Raw genomic sequence first — 19,879 nt, forward strand, 5'->3', positions numbered from 1 at the left:
CCACACAACCACACACACACAGACACACGCCCTGTTTTGCCCCTGTTTAGCCTCGGAGCATTGCATCTGTCCGTGTGACATCTGCACTTGTAATGTTATTATGGTTTTCTCTTTCACTAAACACAGGAAGAATGAGATGTTAGCAGAGAGGAGCTGGTAAAAGCTAACCACATGGTGGTGTCCATAAAGCATCATGAAGCCTCAGAGTGCAAAATAATGATATCACAGACAAATTATGAATGATTATAATCAGAGGCTGACATTGTTATGGAGTCGTTAAAGTAAAGAAGTGATATGATGATTATATTGTTTAGTTATATCCAGATTTAATGGGATTATAAAAAAACAAAACTAAATGACTACACAGTATAGATCAGCTGCTGTAGTTCTTTAAATTATGTTTAAGGTTTAATAAAATATTATTCTTAAAATTCTGCATCACATTTCTTTTAACACCAGTTTCATGGACTTTGAAGTTAATCAAGTTAATAAAAACCGTCTATAGGTGTCCAATTTGTGTGAATCATGTGTACTATATTATTTTATATGTATCTGTACTCCTTTAATTATTGTAAAAGTTTACTACAATCATCTGGGGACTTGTTAAATCCATGTCCTTAATAAGTTTACATTACATAACATGAATTGTCTCCTAAATGGAGAGCAGTTCTGTCCAGCTTGATAATGAAGTACCAGACGCTGCAGAGGCAGCAGTGAGCAGCAGATGGCAGTGTTGCGTCAGTCTGAAAATCCTCCCAGTGACTGGAGATGTTTTCCACAACAGCTCTGACCTCTGAGCTGACTGTTATCTTCACACTTTTCCAAAACAAAGTGACTGTATCGCTCCTTCGGTTATGATTCATCACATTTTGACATCTATCTCTAAATTCATAGTTCTTTCCGTCGTTTTTCACCCCTGCTCTCGCATTACTTTGTGATTTCAGGTTTGAAAGTGTGGCTTGACCTCAAGAGTGGAGGCGCCACTTTTTTTTCCTTTTTTGTACATTTTTTTTTTTAGTTTTTGTGGTTATGAAAAGGTTCCACAGATACTTCCTCCCTTACACTCTCCCCCCCCACTTTTGTTCTCACATCTTACAGCTCAGGTTTACTGATCCAGCTGGATCTGTGCATGAATCATCTTCATCACTCCTTTAGTTTCTCATAGTGATCCTGTAAGTTTTTATGTTTTTAATTATTGATTAGGAATTTTTTTTTTTTTTACATATAAAGTAAAACCTAATTCACAGTATCAGAGCAGTTGTTTTCTCTGGTTAAAATATAAAAAGGGAAAATAGTGGGAAAAAGTATCTATTTATATTTCTTTTGATAATGCAAGTTTAGAGAATCCAATAACATTTCAATTATGCTCGAAGATTGTTTTTTAATGAAAGAAATTGTTCTTGTTTTTTTCAAAATGTCGGAATCTACTCACAGCAGTTTGGATGATATATAATGATTAGTTAAAACCTTTCAGTAAGTCTACAAACACATAACATTTACACAGGTAACTATTATAAAAAGAGTGCAATACTACAGTATCTATAAATGTTCAAATATAACAGAAATATCTCATCTGACAGACATATTATGGAGTTTTGTTTTATTCAATATCTCAAATCTAAATAGTAAGAGCCCTGCCTATCATCTCATCATTTCCTCTTCCTCTTTACCTCCACACCCTACCACTGTCTATTTCTGGGTAGTTTCGGCTGGCAGCCTTCACCTCTGGCACCCGGGGATTTGTGGCCAGTTCAGGCCAGCCCTGGCACTGAAGCCGGCTGACTGGACCCACTGTTGGCGAGCTGGCAGGCTGAAGGGGGCCCGCTGAAAGACAGTTGGATGGTTGGCTATAGGATTAGGCTGGCAGTGTGGGAGGTGGACTAGCTCGCTGGGTGGCTGGCTAGCTCGCTCGGTAGCTGGTCGGCTGGCGGCCGCAGCCCGACTGCGTCCACATGGCAGTTTTGGCTGAGATTAAGAGAACGGCGCAGAGCCTCACACCCATCACAGCATAATAAACATAGATGTGGAAATATGGAGACTGTCTCACAGAACTCCTCTTAAAAAATATGACAAGTTAATGTGGTCTGGCTTTGCAGCAGAAGTACATACTTCATACAGTGTTACTCAAGAACATCTCTGAATTGATGTGAGCCACTCCTCGATTTGGCACAGTAATATAAAGTAATATACAAAGCAGCACTTTGCAATAAAATTCCAGTTATGTGAATCGGTTTGCCTGGTTGTCTCATAGACATATTTAAAAAAGAATTGTGGTAGAAGGAGCCAATAATAGACTTCTATCAGAGCAGACCTTCTGGTATGTCAGGAGGAAGAAAAGCACAGGTGTAAATAATTATATTAATAATGTCTGCATTCCATTAAGATCATCCATCACACTCAGCAAAACTATCTCAGACACAGAAATGAAACAACTTTTTTTTTGATGTTATTAGTCACACCTGTTCTGTTCTTTCTACAAAAATACCTTTTATACAAATCATGTAGAAGCTTCACATTTTTATTTTACTTATACTATTTAGATTTGTCAGCCATGTGTGGGGTTTGAGCATGATTATATTATTTTGTATTTAATGTAAAACACAGCTGTGGTTGAGTGACAGTCTACAGTCTTTTGGACAATGTATTGATTCCATTTATTTTTGTATAAATAAGTACACATTTCCTGTGTGATCAGGCTCTGCTGGTTGTAGGATACACGTAGTGATTTTAAAAGCCTTTGGTTGTTATCAGGCTTGTTACAGTGCTTCCTAATAACAGCCAGTATCCAATGGCAGAGTCTTCAATAGAAGGTTTCAAGTTTATTTCATTTATATAGCAATTTAAAAAGCAAACAGCACCAAAGTGCTTCATAAAGGCAGCCATATGTATGCAAATGCAAGCATAAAGCACAAATTTAAAACACAGTTAAAAGCCAGAGAATAAAAATGAGTGTTTAGATGCATCTTAGAAACTATCATCAGACTCAGCCTGTCTAAAGGCTCCCAGCAGGCTGTTCCAGCAGGAGGACAGTTGCTAACAAAGGCCAGGTTAAAACATGGAGGAGGGTTTGGATTATCTGTAGGCCTACTATAATAGCTTACATGTGAAACTCAGCATACTGCACATTTCCACAGCACTAACTCCATCAGTACAACAACTGAGTGATGTCATACCTACCACTACTACAGCAGAACTGCAGTTTTCAATCACTGTTGAACTCTTTTTGCTTCTATTCTGCTGTTTTTACTTTAAAGGAACTTTACATTACTCCTCTACAGTCAGTAGGCTAAAGCACTTTCTGTAGACGTTTCACATTAAGATCCTAGCAGAAGCAGGATGAGCCACTGCAAGCTTTTTAATGTGAAAACTTTGTGCAGGGGGTTTGATGAAATAGAGGCTTTGCAGCAATCCAAAACTGCAACAAAAAAAAAATGTTATTGGAAATAACCGGTGAATGAAAATAGTCTGTCCATTAAAAAGATGAAGTCACAACAGCAGAATGGTTAGTGTCAGGATTATAGAATTAAAGCTGTTGCTGCATGTATCTGGACAGCATATAAATATGGAGGACATGTTGAGCGTGCATCAACAGGAAATGAAACCAGGAACAGATCAGAAAGCAGAGGCTCAATGGAATATGATCAGATTTGATGTTATTTACCTTTTTTTTTTTTTTTTTTGGTTTTTTTTAATGGCCTTTAGCTCCATTCGCTGCTGCATTTAGGAGTTGCGTTTGAAGGTAATTTAGAACAGTTGCAGCATGCGAGTAACTTTAATGTGATGAGATAAATGCACATGAAGCAGATGGCAGGTCTGAGTTCAATGATTTAATTGTTTGTTTTTTTGTTGTGTCCTCATTACAGATCGCTTTACAGTGTACAGCTCTAAGAAGCTGAGACAAGCGTGGAATAAGTAAGTGGACTTTAAATATACATATATATATATGTGTGTGTACATGTGTGTGTGTGGCTGTCTGTGCATATGTGAGTATAGTCTTAATGTCGGTGTTGTAGCTGACTGTTATCCTTGTTCATGTCTATAATACACACTGTTAGTTCAGCTCACACACTCTTTACACACGTTCTACATCTCACATGCTCTTCCTCTGTAGCTGCCAGCCTTCCTGCAGAGTGCACGTGTGTGATTGTGCTCTTGTACAACACATACATACGGTAAGAAAAGGGCACGGTGCCACAGTCTGGGCTTCTCCCCAGATATGTGCTACCGCTCGCCCCAGGCGTACATCTGGAGGGGAGACCACAGAGGGCAAGAGAGGACTTCTTCTCTTTTCCACAGGGAATATGAAAGCAGATCTAGGCTAAGTGATTTATGTAAAAGAAAAAAAAAAGAGGCCAGCTGTCTAATCACCTGATCCAACCCCACCGACTGAAGCCCTCGTCATATGGCGCTGTTCAAACCTGGGTTCCTCCTGTGATTTATAATAATTATACAGTTCATCTGTGTCCTTAATCCTGGCAGAATCTGCCTGCCTGTAATCTGCGACGTAAAAAAATTGACTACAAATTACTGACCGTAACATGCCAAACAAGACATCCATTTATTCTACTTCTGTATGAATCTGCATCTCAATAATTTGAGGTTGTTTTTTGTTTTGTTTTTTTTTAATCCTGGGTCAAAAAGAGTGGAGCCTACAGTAGACATAATTCATGAGATGGATGTAATACTTCCAACAATCCTAGTAGTAGATTTGACTTGTAAATCTCACTTTATGTATTCTGATCAAATACATCAGCTGTGATTACAATATCCTAGCCTAACATTAAACATGTGTGTTCACGGGCTCATGACTTTTCTCTTCACGTCACTAATTGCCAAAGTTTCAATACAACTCAGGAATTTTAAAGGATCACCAGCCAAGGAATTTCTTAAATTCGAGTGGTACAATCTGTGTTATTAAATCACTGATGTTAGCTAGTTGTTGCTAAGTATAGAGAAAGAACTTTATGAGAACAGCATGACCCTGGATGGGTCTTTATAAATCAGACCTGAAGAAATCAAACCAGTATTAATCGCTGAGATCTAAAAAGGCAGCGATGTGGTAAAAAATAGGTTGTAAACCGACTGCGGGTTGTTTACTCTTCCATATAATTGAAACTAACCTGAGTGTTTGTGTACAACCTGTCTGATCACCTGGCCGCTCGTGTTGCTCGTAGCCAAGTTCCAATATCTCGGCAATTATGAGCAAATGTTATCATAATAAGCTCAAATTCAAGATTCAAGAGACTTATTTGGTCTGAGAAACATTATATTATTTACCACAGTTATTTACAGCACTCTCAATAAACCAATGAAATACTGGAACAGCACTTGGAAGGAGATACTAGACATGAAGGAAAATAAAACAGATATTGCACCATGCAGGTATTGATATTACATCACAGTGTAGCAGCTTGTAATACCAGGGTATACATGAGGCTGTTTAATAAATAAACAAGCCAGATGTAGAAGTATACAGTCCATTCACAGTGGTATCTGGTTCATGAAGCAGGACTCTTAGTCAGTTATTGTCGTAAAGTTGGGGAAAATTATCAAATTTTCAATTAAATCCACATAAACTGACTATCACATAGTAGGACCCTGGGGCCCCGGGACAGTTACCTGAAGAAGTAATATAGACCATACTTACTGCCAGGACCTTTGAAAACCTCAGCTTCTTACACGTATACTACATGTGATGCCTTTTTTAACCATTATTTAGTTCATTTTACATAGTAAAGTAAAAGAATGACTGTTGAGAGCGTTTGATGACAAATGAAAAGCAGAATAAAATGAGTTGAAGGGGGATTCTCCCTCCCAGTCTGTCCCCTCCCAGCCTCCTGGCCTCCCTCCAGTCCAGGAGGAAACACAAATGTGAAGAAAGAAAGTGAGGTGGAATGTTAATGACCATCACTTCCTCTCTGCTCGCTTTTATCGTAGGCCAGGGAACGATGAATTTGATATGAACATATACACTCACTTTGTCTCTGCCCTGAGAGTTGGCTCACCCCATCGTGCTCCCTTGTTTCTGCTCTCAGTCAGCCATTTTTCTCCACAGTGTTTTTCTGCCTCCAGCTGTATAAATGTGAATGATTGATGTGCTGTAAATCAGTCAGGGTTTATGGTTTTTTTATGTTCTTTTGTGCTTTGACATGGAGAGGATTACAGCCATATACTGAAGTGAACTCAAAATGCAAAAGACAGAAACATATATGGTGAAATCATATGGTCATCATATAGACATCATATATTAAGTAAATATGAATTTTAGAGCAGATCTTTTTGTAAAATGTAGCATTCTAGCAGTTAGGTTGCAGATTGGTCCGTTCTGCTAGATGTTGCTTAATCTTACACACTGTTCCTATTATTTATAGTATATAGATATAGAGATTGACCATATGGACAAAATATTGACTGCTCCAGTACAGGGGTTATGGTAAAATTAATACTCTTCTGGAAAATTTTGGAAAATGCAGGGATTTGAAGAGCAGTAGTGGTCCAACACTGATGGATGATAAGGCCTGGCTCACAGTCAGTGTTCCAGTTTATCCTGAAGAAGAAGAATCTTTATTTACAAAGCACCTTTCAAAATACAGATATTTCCACATAGTGCAAGTACAAACATAAAAGAGATAAGAATATGAAACATACTTCACTCCAAATGTGCTGGATGGAGTTGAGGTCAGGGCTCTGTACAGGTCAGTCAAGTTCTTCCACACCAAACTGGAAAACCATTTATTTATGGACTTGGGTTTGTGCAAGGGGAAACAAGAAAGCACAAACTGTTGGAAGCACACTCTTGTCTAAATCAATTAATCACATAGTCAGTTAATCAATGATGACACCTGGCATCGCACACACTAGTCTCAGTCTTGTGTGCGATTGCTTGGCCATGGAAGACCAAGCCATGGAAAGCCATGAAGATCCCAACAAACAGATCCTGTGCTGAAGTTGATTCCCAAAAGAGTTTGGAGTGAGTGTTGCAACTGACGACGAAGGATTTCTCCATGCTGCATGTTTCCAGGCTTGGTGGTTCTGTTCTTACGAAGCTGGTACTGTTGTGCCAAGACAGTCAACCGTGGAAAATCTAGCAGAGTAGAAATGATGAGCCGATTTATTGGACAAGGCATCGTAAGACAGTGCCATTTGAAAAGTTTAAGTAGCTACACCCACTAAGTAGAAGAGGTGTCATATGGCTTGTTTGGTTTTATAATCCATATCTGTCCAACACTAACAACAAGAACAGTTTCATGTTAAGACCTGTTTGCCAATGTACTCTCTGTACACTTCTTTGTACACTGCTGCTTCATCAGTTGAGTCAGACATAGCGAGAGCGCTACAGTCTTTCCTCCAAAACAGTTCGTGGTTGCCGCTTTGCTCGAACAAAGGGGTCAGTCCGTCACTTTCTGCTGCAGTGGAGGGAGACTACCAGCAGGTGGTCCGTGCCTTGCCTCTCCCAGACCTCTGCTAAAGTTTCCTGATGGAACACCGTGAAAAAGACCTCGCCACGCACTGCTGAAGAAGGAATGCCTCCCTCTGTTCTGAATGTGTCATCACCTGGAGCTGTTGGATAGTTTTAGGAGATAATATCGATCCTACAGCAGATGTGCTCTTATTCACTCTGTGTAGCTGACAGCAGTAGCAAGAAGGAATGTGCATCCACTCTGCGTCAACACTTTACAAAAACCAACATGCTCATATCCTGGCGATTTCACACCTACACATATCTACATGTTTGTTTCTACGCCTGCATAGAAAATACAAGAAAAAAGGGCTGAGTCAAGCTTACAGACACACCAGCAGCTGGAGAGGAAATACGTGGTTTCATTGGATCTCCTAGGGGAAGTTATTTTCACCCCAACAAAGATAGAACTTAACAAATACTCCCCAGATTGAACACAGTATTGTACTGACGTTGAGGGTGTTCTGGATGTAATATCATAATAATGGTGTCAGAGGCTCTTTTAGCTGCACTAAGAAATCAAAGGAGACTGACTGAAAGCTTTTCTATTATGGTTAAATTCTAAAAGTGAACAACAGTGAGCGAGCAGAGCTGGACTCACCGGTATTCAAACCTTTTTCCTTTTTCTTGTGGCTCTTTGTTCTTAAACATCACAGCCCTGGTCTGTGAGCGTTTGCTTACCTCACACTGCAGGATTTCTAGATATCGAAGCTGTCAAGATTCAAACAGCAACCTCTCCCTGCAATATCGTGCCAACAGAGGTAGAGCCTTTCCCGAAAAAGCTTTGAAGACATCGAATACCGCTTCAATCTAAAGATAAGATATCAGCATTGACCTTAAAAACCCTCAGTACAGTACAGTAATTGATCCAGTGATCTAGTTAACGTTTTTTTTTCCTTCAGTATAGTTTCACCCACAGACTAGTTTGTCTTAAAACTTTGTAGCCGAGTTGCACAGAATCGAGCTGGATGAGAAAAAAGGCGAGAAGAGGCCCTGATGGACTTCATTAACTTTATCTCTGCCTCTTTGCAGAGTGGCGTTGATGAGTTGAACAGAGATTTACCCTCCCTCTGTCTCTCCGCTGATAAGTCGGGTTGAGATCCCCATCGAGAGCCATGGGAGTGGCTGTCAGAGCGCTTGACTTGGGAACCAACCATGAGAAGCCTGCAGAACATGAGAAGCACTCTGAGCAGCGCGAGCGGCAGGACAGCGAGCTGCGCCGAATAACATCATGTTTATTTAATGCAGCGGATGCCTAATTACTGACTGGATTTGTTGCTGTTCGTTTATTTTCAATCTTCTATTCCCCCCTCAGCGCTGCTACGTACAGCTGGTTCAGGAGTTCAGTGACTCTCAATAAGCACGTACTCAGACGCACACACACACAAAAGAGTTTCACGTACAGTTCGCTTCTGTCTCGGCTCCTGTTTCGTTGAACACTCTTTGTTTCTCACGGTGACCCAGTCGCCATGTACGAGGCAAGCTCAGAGGAGGAAGGTGTGAGGGTGTGTGTGTGTGTGTGTGTGTGTGTGTGTGTGCTCGTGCGCATATTTGCGTGTCTGAAAAATGTTTTTCCTCTCGAGTCAGCATACCTTCAGCATAATTAAAAAGCTTGTTTTTTTTGTTGTCAGCAGCTCTGTGAATTGGAGAAAAGGGGAGTTGCTTTTTTTCCGAGGGATACATGAATCGGAAGAGAGCTTTTTCTATATTTGATTCAGATGAAATAGTGTTATAATCGGTCGTTTTCCCACGTGGTCATTAATATATCTATGTGTGTTCTTTGTATGTCCGTGTGTCAGGTTGGGCTACGTGGACCATGCTGAGGAGTTGGCCTCCAGGTTCCTCCAGTGCTTCCCAAAGAGCCGGCTGTCAGCCCAGGCAGCGCTGAACCATGAATACTTCAGCAACCTTCCTCCACGGCTCTGGGAGCTGCAGGACAGTACGTAACCAAACTCACTGCTTACTGTGGCTCCACCACCTGCCTCAGCTGACAGGTTGTAGAGCTGTCAGGCAGTCAGCATCGCTATGTTGTATAATGTAGTATATTATAGTATAGCACAGTGGTGGAAAATAACTAAGTACAATTACTCAAGTACTGTACAATTTTGAGGTACTTGTACTTTACTTGAGTATTTCCATTTGATTCTAATTCATACCTTCCACTCCAGAGGGAAATATTGTACTTTCTACTCCACTACATGTATTTGACAGCTTTGTAGTGTGTAGTCGGCTCACATTTCAAATATTTAGATAGATTCCAATATCTCACAAAAAATCAAAGATTAGAGAAAAAGTCCAAAAACTGAAAACAGATTTGTGTATCAGAGCTTTGTTTTTTCTTCTTTCCTCTCCCATTAATCATCTCAATTTTAACATTGCTGTATTGGTACTTACAGTGCTGTATTGGATTTGAGTACTTCTTCCACTGCTGGTATAGCATTCCTTAGTATAGCGTGGTACATATAAGTGCAGAATGTATTATTAAAAGAATAGAACAGAATGATTGTGTATATATATAGTACAGAATAAGGTTGCTATAATACCAGAATTTTAAACTTTGATAAGACACGAAAAGAAAAGAAGAAAACAATACTCAATACCACTTTCGATACCACAGCAAAAAAAGAAAGGTAGACAAAACAGTGATAGAGTTAACACCTCATGACCCACCAGTCACATGGTGGGTTCATTGCTGGACAGAACGCAAGTTGATTTTCTTCCCATCTGTTTCATCTGTGCAGCCGAGGGTGAAAATCTGATGGTAGTTTTTGAAAGCTTTGGTACTTGATATTATTGAATGTATAATTAACAGAGATTGTATCATTTTAAACACATGGTATTGAAAAAGTATCTATATTTTTGACAACCTTTGTACAGAATAAAACAGTCTAGTATAGCATATTGTATAGTATATATCAGGACATAATACTCATTTGTAGTATAGCACGATATAGTATTGCATAGTTACACAGAATGAAACAGTATACCATAGCATAGTATACAGTAGTATATATAAGAACAGCATAGTATAGTTTATTATAGTACAGCATAGCACTGTGTAGTATAGCACAATATAGTATAATATCATTTATCATCAGATATGAATAACACTGTCTAGTATAGTATGGGGTTGTGTTGTATATTTCAATATAGCATAGTATATAATAGATTATAAAATAGTATGTCATAGCATAGTAGTACAGAACAGTGTATTATTAGCATTGAAAAGCACACAATTGTATATTTTGTGTGTCAGTTTGCAGCTTTTTATGTCATAGTAAGAATACACTCTGTGATTAAATGTTGCAAGTCAGCAGAAACAAACCCAGTTATTTGAAGAAGTCTTTGATAATCCTAACACGTATTAAATCCAATCTATAAAGGTGCAGAAAGGTCTGTTTTTCTTCTTTAAATCCACATACAGTACTTTGGATGACAGTCAGAAACTTGGCCTCTCTCTGTTTCTCTGCTTCTGTCTTTGTCTCTCTCTCTCTCTCTCTTTCTCTTGCTTTGTGTTTTTCTGTTTCTTTTTCTCTTTTCCTTTTTTTTTGAGCTCCCTCAGCTCCTCTGGATCATACAGTATCCCTCTCCTCCTCTCTCTCTCTCTCTCTCTCTCTCTCTCTCTCTCTCTCTCTCGCTCTGTGTGTGTGTGTATGTGTGTAAAGAAGGAGGCGAGCAGAAACCTGGGGTTGTTTTTGTTCACGCAGAGAAAGCCTGTCTTATTATGTGCATGCCGTTGGGACAGTATAAGCCCAGCCGGACTTCTGCTGGCCGCCACAACATGCTCAGTTTGATTTTCTATCTTCCTGACTTGTCTGCCCAGAGCAACAGCACACTGAAGCACTCTTTAAATAAGAGCCCCAGCTCAGAAAAACACAGCACCTTAGAAACACACAGCATCTTAGCTCTCAACACATCTTAATTTTAGAAGTAGAATTTCTAATAATACTGTTGATTTCCCATGAGGATTCTGGGTGTAAGAGTCACAGCTTTAGCCAAGCGCTTCACAGTTAGGCAAAATATTTCAATTAATCCTACCGAACTGGGTTATTGCATGACAGTATGTCAGAGATGACTGTACATCCATATCAGTTGACAAGCTACACATACATACATCACCAATCCCTTAAGCTGTTATTCATTAGCGGTGTGAAAAGCCCGCTCAGCAGACCTGAGTGAGCTGCCACTGACATGGTGGTAATTTTAATGGGAGAATTCCATTTTTAATTCCCGCCGATTAGGATTTTTCAGCATTATTAATCCTGTTATCAGCACCCAGCAGGTTGTCATGTCTGAAAAGAATCAGAGAGCGACGGTCACTAAGAGAGAGAGGAGAGAGAAAGAGAGAGAGAGGAGAGAGAAAGAGAGAGAGAGGAGAGAGATGGCTCATTTTGATTTTCATCATGCTTGCTCTCTCTCTCTTTCTCTCTCTCTCTCTCTCTCTCGCTCTCTCTCTCTCTCTCTCTCTCTCTCTCTCTCTCTCTTCCACTCAACTCTGCCTTCATCTTTCTCTTTTTCTCTGTGAGTCTCTCTTTTTTCGGCGTGCACATGTGACACGCAGCAGAGCCGCACCGAGGGAAGAATGAGAGTGAATTAAAAGTTTCATAAAATTAGGACAGGAGTGGATAAACACCTAGTTTCCTGTGTGTGTGTGTGTGTGTGTGTGTGTGTGTGTGTGTGTGTGTGTGTGTGTGTGTGTGTGTGTGTGTGTGTGTGTGTGTGTGTGTGTGTGTGTGTGTGTGTGTGTGTGTGTGTGGAGATATGCTGCATGCACTTTTGTGGGGGAAGGATGTGTCAAAATTATGCAAATGAGAAATGAATGCTAGATAAAGAACTGGCTAATTACTCTAGTTGTGAGTTTTTGGCTACAACTGCTGCATAGTAATCATGTTGGTCCAGCAGAAGACACTAATGCTGATACTACACTATATATATGTGTGTGTGTGTGTGTGTGTGTGTGTGTGTGTGTGTGTGTGTGTGTGTGTGTGTGTGTGTGTGTGTGTGTGTGTGTGTGTGTGTGTGTGTGTGTGTGCTCTATATATTTAATACGCCATACAGAAACAATCCAAATGGACAACACACTGACCAAGAATAACATATCACATATGGTTGAGACATTGATGAACCTTTCAAGTAAATGTCCCATGTTCTCCCCGTAGGGATGAACAGTATGTTTTCTATGGCCAGCTGCGCACACTATTGTCATGTGTGTTATGGATTTATCCAGACAATACCCAGACAGATTACGGGGAACAATGACAGAATTATTGGAGACAATGGAGCTCCTGAGGTTTGCTCTTTCTGCGTGGATTGGATCATGACATTTTTTAATTTGATTTCAGTGAGAGTGTGTGGGTGTCTGGCAAGGAGAGAGAGAGAGAGCAAAGGCCATGGAAGGAAGGAAAAAATAAATAAAAAAAGAATACTGTGTCTCTCTGGACTCTGCTAGATTTACATGTATGTGGAAGTGAAACAAAAGAAAGTGTTTAGACAGAGAAGTTATCCTCTGTTGGAGGGAAAAAAAATCCCCTGCCTTTCCAAGTTAGAGAGAAGAGCATGTGATCTTCTCAGAAAGCAGCGAGCATCTGAATTTATATTCCCCCACTAGGAATTAGTGGTTTACTAAATAAACAGCTTCTTATCCACATTGTTCCCCCAAAACATTTGTGAACTAATAGATTCTCTAAGTTTGAGGAGTCCTTGGCTCTGGAAGACGTTTCTTGAATTTCCATATTAAAAATTTGAATGATATCCTCCCCTGTTAATGTATATATTACAGACATGAATTTGAATTATGCCGACTTTGTCCCTGAGAAATCCTCCTATGAGTCACAACCAGTGTTTTTATGGAGAAGAAGCCAGTCAGGGCTTTAAAGCAGTTGGAGCAAATTCAAACTGCTCTATCGTTTTAGATAATAAAAAAAATTAAGGCGACACAGTTTGTAAAAATGTCTTTCACTTGTCATTAGCCGCACACATAACAGAATTTTAAAGCTTTGATGTTTTTTACTGAAATGCACCTTGGGAGTTGTAGTTTATCTCCTTACTATTGTTTTTTTTTGTTCTCAGTCATTTTCCTTTAACTAAATCACAACACAGTTGCACATCATTTGTACTGATGTAGTTAGTTGCACTTTTCATGCCCACACCAAGAACTATTACTATAATAATACCTATAAATATATAACTCTAATGGATGGTGGAGTCTACACCACAACTATAACCACATGGACAGTGCTGAACTATATCGTTGGATCACTGTCAGAGCATTTTGATGAATGATGACAGCCAATCAAAATCTTTCCTCTAAACCATACAGCACGACAAATTGTGCATCCAGCCTGATATGTACAGTTAAACTTCACAACTTGCAAATATCATCTTAATTATGGAAACCGACCGATGACTTCATTTATTTATTTTAACCCTTTAGAGGCGCTCCAACTGTCGACTTTTTCGAGAAACGTCTCGTTTTAAGTATAGCCGGACGTTCTCTTGGCTTCCTGACTCATTTCAAAAAGACGAGAAAAAAAGAGAGAGAGACAGAGAGAGATCAGTTGTGGTGGAGTGAGCTACAGAGAGAATGAAGAGAGAGAGAGAGAGAGGGAGTGGTGGTGGTGAGAAAACCCGTGAATCAGATCAATAAAACTTTATTTTCTCATTGTTTCACAGCGGTTACATTTTAGAGCACCAACACACCCACACCTCCACACATTTGGTCTCAATACGACATCACATAATTAAAAATATGAATGGAATTTTCTCTTCTGGAATAACGGTGTCTGAAATAACTACTCACACTTTGCAGCTCTCTAAATTTGGTTATATTGTTGTCTGACCCTCAATATAATGACAATAAAGCTACTAAACTATAAAACTGAACTATTTAATACAGAGTAAATTACTATCATGTCATCACCACAGTTATTGACAGTGGCTGTCAGCAGTTCATTCTATCAGACTGAAGTTAATATAGAGTCATAGTTTCAATCAAAGGCAGCTTGATTTTCCAGAATATTCCTCTCTGGTTGAATAATCGTATTTTTATGACTTGTGATGTGATACCAGCAGGAAGGAGGATGTTTAAAGGTTCCAGGTTTATAGCAACAGATTAGTGGTAACCAGAGTAGAATGGAGAGACCTCAACAGAGCAAAGAGCTTGGCTGGAGTTAAACTCAGTGGCTCTGAAAGTGATTGTAAACCCTTTTCCACTGCAGTAAATTAAAATAGATTAACATAACATACAGCCACTGTCACATGTTCCAATGTTCTCCTCACACGCTCCTGTAAACTAATACTGATACTAAATAGAAGTTCCAGGTTCTTTCATGGTCTGCCAGCAGTACTGTGGATGTGGATTGGTCGAGCAGATGTGATGTCACATCAAGACGAGAAACAATTCAACTATAACATTTGAATACAGCATTTATATTGACAAACACAACAAATGCTTTAAAAAAAAGAAGTAATGTTTATTAAAGTGTCACATTATTGGAAGCCCTGTACCTTATGGGATGTTCAATTCCTGGCTTATATTGGATTCAACAGGTGCTGATGTGCCTTCTTCTTTTAAAACAGTTCACACAGAAAGGTCATATTTCTTATTATTATGCTACGAGCTATTGAACAGTCTGCCTGAAACTCTGAGAAGAGCTGGAAGTGTTGACATTTTTCAAAGTAAACTCAAAACCTTCCTGTTCAACATGGCTTTAGATTAAGACTTGTTTTTATTCTATGTTATTCTATTTGCTTTGATGTTTTAAAATGTTGTTCTTTATTTTACATTATTTTATCATTATCATTCTATGAGTTTTATCTTCTTATCGATTTTATTCTTTTATTTTCTTTTTTTAGTCTACCTTTTATATAATCTTACTTTTGTTTTGTCTTTTTAAACTATTTGAACCTATTTTTTACTCTAACTTTTAATTAAAATAATTTCTTATTCTCTTATTTTTTATTATTTTTATGAATTTTTAATTCATTTTTATCATTTATTTTAGTTAATTTTTTTATTTTTCTCTTATTAATTTTACTTTATTTACATTTTCCAAAACATTTTTATCATCCTTATTTTCTCTCGCATGCATTGGTCTCAATTTTTTTACTCCTTGTAACTTGTTCTTTTTTTTGTTTTCTCATCATTTTTATTCCTCTTTTTATATTGTCACTTGTTCTGGTTTATTATCAGCTTGTCAATCAACTGTGAACCACTTTGAACTACATTAACCTTTATGAAAGCTGCTATAGAAATAAAGTTTGATTGATTGATGGATTGATTGACTTCTGGACATTGTCTAAAGTCTGGTTCTACAAAGACTGTAGTAAAATTCTTGTTAGTTTCTGTTATTATAGTGGTATTAAAATGCCACTGCAACATTCAGTGATGCATCTACTTGTGAAAACACCCCAATAGTCTTGCAGCAAGTACATATTAAAATATTCGCTTTTTAATAACCGCATCTTTAACACCTCACAGTGAAATGTTCTTCCTTCTGTCAGTGTACATAGTTCTAATCTGCGTGCGTCTCCTCCTCCCCCCCCACCTGCAGTGTCTTCTATCTTCACCGTACCAAATGTCAAGCTGCAGACAGAGAGCGGGGACAGCATACAGGTGTGTGCACGAAGGAACAGTCATGGGAAGGCATCCTCTGGCAGCAAACACTGACCTGAAGCAGCATCCTCTGCATACGACTGCCTGACAGGTACGTGCTCGTTACTATGCAAGCAGCAGATACACAAACACAGTGCGGCAGCAGCAGTAGCGGCAACATGCACAGAAAATGAAACGCACGTACGGAAGCAAACATGAGGTGAAACTTTAATGATCTTTATAGGAAAAACAGGTTGACTGCAGCAGTGAATAGCGTGGTTACTGCAGGCCCCACAAAAAAAAAAACGCTGCTCTTCTCTCTCTTTTCTTTTGAAATTCAAGGTTACTTCTCCACTATTTTAGCAATGACTGTAGCTGTAGCTACATTGTTTTTTGTCTTTTGTTTTATCTTATATGAATTTACACATTAAACAGCCTACCACTGGCAAAGTAGTGTGCGTTAATGTCACAGTCAACCGCAAATTAGAACTTGAAGAAGAACAATGTGTTGTCGTTTCTTACCTAAGGGCTAGAAAACATGCTAACGCGCTAATGTGAACGCAGGCTTTGTGTTTATAGCTGTTTAAAGATATGTGAACAAAATGAAAATGAATTAGTGTTTTTGACATGAGAAGTCAGTGTTTGATGCTTAAGTAGTCCAACACACATTAAAATGGTAACGAAATTGTATATTTAGGTGTCAAAAGTGGAGCCTGTTAGCTACATTGCAATGCAAGCTAATGAACAAGAATGAATCAGAAGACATTTTTCCAAACTCTCCATTTTTAAAACTATTTGTATATACACCATATTTTGCATTTTTAATTTAAATTTAAAATTTTTAGTTGACTGTGTAACTATGAAAGCTGTGATAGAACTGGAAACATTAGCATCCAAACTTATTTCTTCATATTTCTACATCAAATCAGAATCTAAGAAAAAAGTGGATTTTTTTTTTTCTTTAGAAATGTTGCTCTGGGAAAAGAAGCACTTATGAAAAATAAATGAATATTTAATGAAAAATAAGCACCAATGAAATTACCCGAGGTGGAGAGAATGGTTAAAGCAAAAACAAAAGCAACAGAGAACAGTTTAGTCATATACAACAAGATTTAGTGCCGTTGTCAATGATTGCAAAGATGAAACAACCTCAAACACATTGTCAGACAGGGAAAACTCACCGTCCTCTTGTTGCCTCGCTGATATCGGCTGAATTCCGTATTCTTTTGTTCTTTTGCGAATAAGCAGGAAAATCTAAATATCATGATGGAAGTGGGTCGAGGTAGCTGCTGGACTCTGACATCAGTATTCACATGTGAGTCCTGCATGTGTTCAGGGTTAGGCAACAAAAGCACTTTGCCTCAAGTTGATGACATATTGTGGCATCAATTAAATGTTAATTTTGTGCTTCAAAACATTGTGGACTTTTTCCTGTATTAAACAAATCCTCTATCTTTCCCTAACATTAACCAAGTGCTGACGATGCAAAAATATAACCATAAAAAAATGCTGGCATTTCTAACAGCAGATAGTGTACTGCAAGATTGAATATGTTGTTGTGTTGTCACTGAACATTTCACTCACACATTCAGTACAAACATTTTTGCAACTTGCCAAATACGTTAATTAACATATTCTCCAAAAACAAAAAGTAGCATTACGTTAGCAAAACACTGTTTGCTGTTACAATGTAGTCGTATATGAACATCATTTCTTGGGAGACGTGTGTTGTGGTTTGAATTGTTTTTGTGCCAAATGTATGCACAGAAAAGAGTCTCGAAAGACCATTGAGGAGGACTCCTCATTTACAACGGTGGGGAGAAACAACAACAACACACAAAACAATATTAGATAGATAATAGAAAGAAATGACTATGATGAATTAATACAAGTAGACAGATAAGATTAGGGTAAAGTTTAAAACATTTGCAATCAATTAAAACAAGGTCTGAGATAAGGCCTTTGAACAGTTTTAAAGGCAGTAAAGAATCTAGTTTTAAGACCTTCTGCAGATTGTTCCAAGTGTAAGGTGCATTATAAGAGAATGATATTTTTCCTATTTCAGTTCTAAATAATAGAGTGTAGAGCAACAATTTATTCTGTGAGCGAGTACCAATATGTTGTGACTTAAGGGTTAAAAGAGATGAAATATAAGGTGGCAGTAACTGTAGTAAAGCTTTATATAAAAATGTTATGCTAGATTTTCTAAGTCTAATTAGTACTAAAAGTGCATGTAATACTATGAAATATACCATAATATATAGTATCTGAAAAGCAAACATGATTTATATGGGTTTTTTTTTTTTTTTTTAAGTAGATACATATTATACAACAGTTTATATTTGATCACTGGCTGTTCAGTTCATCAAGCAGTCCTATTGACAGCACTCTGCCAAACACTTATCTGCATCCCGCCAACCACCCAGGCCTCTTTTTAAACACAGACTCCATGAGATCAGTGCTGTCTGCAGCCAAGCAGAGAATGCAGTAATAGATGGAGGAATGGCTTTGAGTGGGCAGAGGAGGGTGTCCTTTTCTTTAGAGACGGGGGTCTTATTCACTCCTCACATAAAGCAGCACTATTTGCATGTAATAAGAGGTGCAGAGGCCAGGCATGGGGATAATGGTGGGTCTAATGATGGACTCGGGGATTGTGAGGGCCAGCACAGGGACACAACACCAGCACTGTGAAGAAGATTATATCTATAATTACTGACAGGTGCAAAGACACGCCAGACACATCTCATCTTCAACTAGTCATCCTCAACTTTCTGTAAGATTCTTCAGTATTTTCAGTTTCATCAACGTCTACATTGCCTTTTTACACACAGAGGCTAAGTAGGCTGTATTTACTATTCCAGTGAATATCTTGAAGTGTGTGTATCCTGATTTGGAGGCTCATGGTGTTTCTGTGTGTGTGTGTGTGTGTGTGTGTGTGTGTGTGTGTGCGCTGGTGGAGGGTGGAAGTCACCCCACTGAGAGAGCTGTGTCCTCTCAGCTGCTGCATTTACATTGAAATCAGCCTCTTTGTCAAGGCCGGTCCTAAAGCCTGACAGGCTGAGAGAGCTTCACTGATAGCAGCCTAATCCCCGTGCACACATTCACATTAATACACTGACAAATTACACCAACAACATGCAGGCAGCCACTTATACGTTCCCACAAATGTAACTCGCACATATGTTTAAACTGTAACTAGTTTCAGACTTCTAAAAGACAAAGAGATGCTTAGTATTGATCTATTTGTTATGATATTGTGCCTAATAACATCAAATAAATAGAAATGGAAACACAAGTGTTACATTATGGATTCAACTGCATTTCTATCTATATATTTATGATTGAAAAGTGCAAGGAAAGTCTATTATTATGTATTTCCAAACACATAATGACCTCTTATTATAAATGCAGTCTGTTTCTTTTATATGCTTCATTTTGTTGTAACCAGTTGATTTCATGGCATAAATCACAGCACAACACAGTGTAGCTATAGTTCAAGTTGGAGGGCACACTTTCATATAAATGCTGTTTGAAGTGGTTCATATACACCATAATAAAACATTTAAACAAAAGCAGAATGAACATCATAGTCTGCAAGCGTGCAGTGTGTGCTTGCTGTACTATACGACCCCCAGCAGCTGCCAAAACACATATATACTCTCCTTATGCAGCATAATGCATGCATATAGCAGTATGGTAGCTGCACTGCCTGTTAGAGCATTGAAATGGGATGATCCTAAAATCAATAATAATGTTTTTGTATGTTCAGACTTTTTTTTAATGAAACTAGTGGCTACTATGTTATAGTGATAGTATGTTGGCATGTA

General features: G+C 38.5%; 1 protein-coding gene across 2 annotated transcripts in view; it reads left to right on the forward strand.

Annotated features, from left to right (window-relative positions):
• cdk14 (cyclin dependent kinase 14) overlaps window positions 1-16,127 on the forward strand; it is a 157,088-nt gene extending 140,961 nt beyond the window's left edge. For both annotated transcript variants that reach the window (XM_062422563.1, XM_062422564.1), the window contains exons 12-14: window positions 3,864-3,912; window positions 9,259-9,398; window positions 16,012-16,127. In XM_062422563.1, coding sequence (XP_062278547.1) covers window positions 3,864-3,912; window positions 9,259-9,398; window positions 16,012-16,127 — 305 coding nt within the window. The remainder of the gene's footprint in view (window positions 1-3,863; window positions 3,913-9,258; window positions 9,399-16,011) is intronic.
• Window positions 16,128-19,879: the final 3,752 nt, after the last annotated feature.

The sequence above is a fragment of the Scomber scombrus genome, chromosome 7 (assembly GCF_963691925.1).
Source record: "Scomber scombrus chromosome 7, fScoSco1.1, whole genome shotgun sequence".
NCBI classification, from domain to species: Eukaryota; Metazoa; Chordata; class Actinopteri; order Scombriformes; family Scombridae; genus Scomber; species Scomber scombrus.